The following is a 5000-nucleotide window of genomic DNA, read 5'->3' on the forward strand; positions in this document are numbered from 1 at the left end:
AAAGAGGGAGGGGGAGGTGGTGTTGGCCGCCTTAGGTCAAGCACAGATTGACACACTCACTCCCTATACGAAAGAATTTCCCTCCACGGTGTTCCCATGCAACACCAACCTTACCATCAACCATATCCTCATAACATGCAATAGATAGAGAAACCATAGACACCAGCTTAGAAATTATTTCCAACAAAAAAATAAAGACTTTACATTATCATATATAATATCAGATGATGAAAGAATCATCAGTAAAGTAATCCCTTTTCTAAGGGAGACAAAACTTTATGACCTTATATAGATTGATAGAATAAATAGGATCCATTGGCTTAAAAACCTTGGCCACATGCCGCTGGTTGATAGCCAAGAAATCCAACAAAGAAAGAATGGAAAGGGTCTTTTGCATTATTTCCTTATCTTACATGTTACTAAGATTTTAATAACAATTTAGTAATCATAACATCAATAACAGTATCAGTATGATATCAATTGTATTTAAAAGAAAAACACATTTTCCCGCCAATTCAAGGGATGGGGAAATCAGGCTTGGTCACTAGGGCTTACTGATAGACTCTTTGCCGGCTGAGCACATGTGGAGCCGTCTGTATATAACAAAATTCACTAAATACTACAGGGGGATAGAACATAAATCTGTGGTGGTTGGGGTAAGGCACACCAGGATGGCCAAAGGGACGCAAAAGCCAAAGATCCCAACTGTGCCAAAAGGCATTGTGCCTGGAGCCTGGCTTCTTTGTCAGGAAGGAGGCAGTCCTCAGGCGACAAGAGGTTGCCAAAAAGCGACCAGACTTTGTTCCTGCTCCCCCAAGCACCCAAGGGGGACAGAACAAAAGGGAAAAGGCTCCTCGACCTCCTAAGAGGAAGGAAGCACCTCCCCAGCCGACACCGGACATCTCCACTAAAAAGGAGTTGCTGGCTCTTAAAAGTGTTAAGAAAAAGAACCAGAGGAACAAAAGTTCAAAGAACACTGCAAAAGCCTCCACAAGAGACGATCATCTCTTTGATGAGGGAGATATGACTCTCCTATGACTACTGCAGTCACTGCAGTCACAACAGCTTTGGGGAGGTCGAGTGAGGAGGCGGAGAAGGCAGTCACGGTCGCCATGACGGCGATGACCCAGACTGATGCAGCCCTGAAAGGGTGGAAGCTGGACAGAGCCAAACCAGCCCCTACCCCACCTCAGGACGAGACTTCCCTCCCTACTCCAACCCTAGCCAAGTCCTCACAGGCAGGGCCAAAACAAGCTGAATCTGTGCAGATTGATTTTACCCAGGTAAAGCCAGCAAAGGCTAAAAATACACAAAGCCTGAAAACAGAAAAGCCCAACCAACAAAAGCCACAGCTACCAAAGGCTCTCCACCTCCCAGTTGACCCATAGATAGCCTGACAAACAACCCAAAACAGATGAAGATCCCTCAATCAGCGGGGACTTCACAGTGGAGTTGTCAGACCCCAACATGTCAAATACCACCACTGATAGGGAAACTAACTATGAATCTGCATATAAAGACGTCTCAGATGTAAGTAACACCAACTAACATCATGACACACAATCTAAGCATACTACAGTGGAACATCAATGGCTTTAATACAAGAAATACCATCCTCCATGCAATATCGCGATCAAGAGGGGACTGTTCACTTCTCAGGGTATCGTGTCTTTATTCTGCCAAGCATAGCTGGCAAAAGAGGCTTGATCACCTGCTCAGAGCAACAATCCCCTGCTCTGCAATAGCCGATGCACCACACTGTGGAGATGATGTTGAATCTCTTGTTGAGATTCACCTGGTGTTGGGCCCTCAAGTTGTATAATGCGTACAGTAGTCCAGTGTGCCACAGCACAATCCTAGATGGAAAACAGACAAGGCTTACTGGCAAGCCCTTCAGACCATACCTAAAACTTAGCCTTGGTCCAGGAGTTACAAAGATGCCTGGTACTTTAATGACGAGTGAACATGTGCAGAAAATAAATCTGAAAACAGAGAACCCCTGACAATCTGGCCCTCCTAGTTGTCATGGATGCAAAGGAAGTTAGGCAGGAAATGTGGCTGGTGTGAGTCCTTTGGCCACCGAACCACCCTTACAGAGCTGTGGCAATGGGTCAGGCGAGCTACCAGCTGCTCAGCCCCGAGGTGCATACACCACGACCCTCAATCAGAGGCAAACAGACTGGTGCACAAGTTATCTGCAAGAACAAGCAGCAACAGTCTGCCATCCGAACTGAGGGCAAACCAAGAACGCCTACAACCAAGCAGACCTGCTCATATTAGAGAAAGGGCAGCCGAACACGGTAACTCAGATGTTATCTTTTCTCTGAGGGAACTAAGAAAAACAGTTCTCGTTCAGTCCAGGGTTCTGATGGGATCTCCTACCCCATCATTACCCACCTAGGACTGGCAGGTGACCTTGCATTCATGCAACTCATCAACAAGTCCTGGGAAACTTCCATTCTACCCCAGAGTTGGAAGAAGGCTGAAACAAGTCCCATTCCAAAACCAAAGGAGCCAGGGAAGTACCGCCCCATCTCTCTCCTTAGCTGTCTGGGCAAGACGGCCGAGAGAATGGTACTAAACCGACTCCAATGGGAAATGGGGCCCCCACATGAACACCTCCGTTGGCTCACAAGGGGCATGAGGACAACATACAGCATAGACACGCTCTTAAGCACAACTAGCATTGTCACATCTGTGGTAGTATTCCTAGACCTGGAGAAGGCTTTTGGATTAGCAAGTCCTCTTCCTGTTCAGGAGACCCTGATCCAGAGGGGAATCAAAGGAAAGCTCTTGACCTGGATAGGTGACTGTTTCAGGAACAGAACAGCCAAAGTCAGATTCCAAGGTCACCTATCACAGCACATGCCACTAGAAAATGGATCACAGGCTGGGGTCCTCAGTCCAGTGTGTGTGTGTGTGTGTGTGTGTGTGTGTTGTGTGTGTGTGCATTTATATATTTATATATATTATATATAATATATATATTATATATAATAATACATACATATTATATAGTAGTAGTTGTAGTAGTAGTAATGATGATGATGATAATAATAATAATAATAATAATAATAATAATAATAATAATAATAATAATAACAACAATAATAATGATAATAATGATAGTAATAGTAATGATAATAATAATAATAATAATAATAATAATAATAATAATGATGATGATGATGATGATGATGATGATGATAAAAACAATTATAATAATACCCACAATACAAAAACTAGATTTATTGAAAATGAGAATGAAAATGAGACTACAGTTTCGAAATCCACCTGTATTCCATCCTCAGGTCATATGAGGATGGATGGAACCCAGGTGGATTTCGAAACTGTAGTCTCATTTTCAATAAATCTAGTTTTTGTATTGTGTTTTTTTCTTCCATTGTATCAGCACGGAAGAGTGTTTTTCCATTCATGATAATACCCGTGGAATACTTTGCGCATGTCGCCCTTCACTTGTCCATCAGCTGATTGTTGTTTACCATTTGAACGACGCGAGCTTTTGCTATTACGCTGTGGAGAACGGTAGGGCCGGCAAAGCGTGATTTTTCTTTCGAATGTGCAAGTCTTGTTGTGTGATTTGACTAGGAGAGGCGTTAGGTATATTAATAAAGAAAAATACATGTTATCCTAGGGATATTTGGGACTGTTATGGTGTGAGAAGAAGTGGATTGTGTTTTGTGTTTTTTTTGTTTTTTGTTTTTGTGAATGGCAAGGGTATTCAAGTATCGTGTTTATTTGCTTGTTTTGATGACGAGAAGCTTGAGTTTTGTGCTTTGTTTTTTGTCTGTTATTTTTGGCGTGATTTCTCATTGTAATTTTTTCCTGTATTGTCTTTCTGTTGAGTCTTACAATTTTGACTTCCTGTTCATGTAAAAATTCTTAATTACTCACAGGTTATGCATTTCTGATGTGTATATTATTTTTCTTTTACTTCCCCAAGTTAACAGTGGTATGTAGCTATGCCATTGCAATGTTTTGTCTCCTGACCGGCAGACTGAGCAAATCTGGATGGTTTGGGGAACTCCAAGATCATGATCTCGTGTGGGGATGCTCAGGAGTATGTGCCGTTCGGGCGGGACTACATCTCCTGTCACCCTGGAGAGGTGGGGCTCCCTCCTGCAAGGCCCACGACCACCCCCCCTCACCTGGACCTCCTGCGGCAACTCGACACGGTCTCCATCAATGCGTCTAAGGTATGCCAGTGGTGTGGTGCTTTAGGGGTATGATTATGGTATGTATTACTTGATTGAAGTGGAAATATGAGGAAATAAAGGATTAAATTTGTCAGTGATGTTATTAAATTATCTGTTTGAAAATGAGATCAGGTATTATCCATTACTCATATGAGAAGATGAATGATTTAAGTATTGGTATATTTGTGTAGATGTTATAAATTAGACTTAATAGTATATTCATGATGATACTTTACACAGTATTCTTGTGATATAAAATCCTTTTATTAACATTTACATGTTGAAAGTCTTATTGATAAATCTCAACCATGCAGGATTGGTGGGAAGTCAGGCAGAGTGCCGATGACCTGACTGAGGAGGAGCTCTATGTCAGCGGCTCAACAGTAGTCTGGTCTCGAGGTCTGGCAGGCAACATTGGGTCTCGGCAAATCATCAAGAGTATGACATGTGACTCACCAGTTCAGCATGCCCTGTTTGCCACATTCTACACGTACCCTGATCAGCCGGCACTACTTGGTGAACCCATACCCGAGGAACCGACAGGTCAGAAGAGTTTTCCATTTTCTATTCATCATCGTCTTCATCATCATTATTTTTTAAAAATTTTATTCATCATCACCATCATTTTTTAATTTTCTTATTCATCATCATTTTTTTCAGTTTTTATTCACCATTTTTTTTTTTTTTAATTCATCATAGATTTTTTTTTTTTTTTTATTCATCACCATCATCATCATCATTTCTTAATCTTTTATTCCTCCTCCTCCTCCTCCTCCTCCTCCT

General features: G+C 42.0%; 1 protein-coding gene across 1 annotated transcript in view; it reads left to right on the forward strand.

Annotated features, from left to right (window-relative positions):
• Positions 1-3452: 3452 nt before the first annotated feature.
• LOC119568260 (anaphase-promoting complex subunit 1-like) overlaps positions 3453-5000 on the forward strand; it is a 14865-nt gene continuing 13317 nt past the window's right edge. Inside the window, exons 1-3 of the mRNA XM_037916717.1 lie at positions 3453-3546; positions 4018-4217; positions 4532-4760. Of these exons, the coding sequence (XP_037772645.1) occupies positions 4056-4217; positions 4532-4760 (391 nt within the window). The 5' untranslated portion in view covers positions 3453-3546; positions 4018-4055. The remainder of the gene's footprint in view (positions 3547-4017; positions 4218-4531; positions 4761-5000) is intronic.

The sequence above is a fragment of the Penaeus monodon genome, chromosome 43 (genome assembly GCF_015228065.2).
Source record: "Penaeus monodon isolate SGIC_2016 chromosome 43, NSTDA_Pmon_1, whole genome shotgun sequence".
NCBI classification, from domain to species: Eukaryota; Metazoa; Arthropoda; class Malacostraca; order Decapoda; family Penaeidae; genus Penaeus; species Penaeus monodon.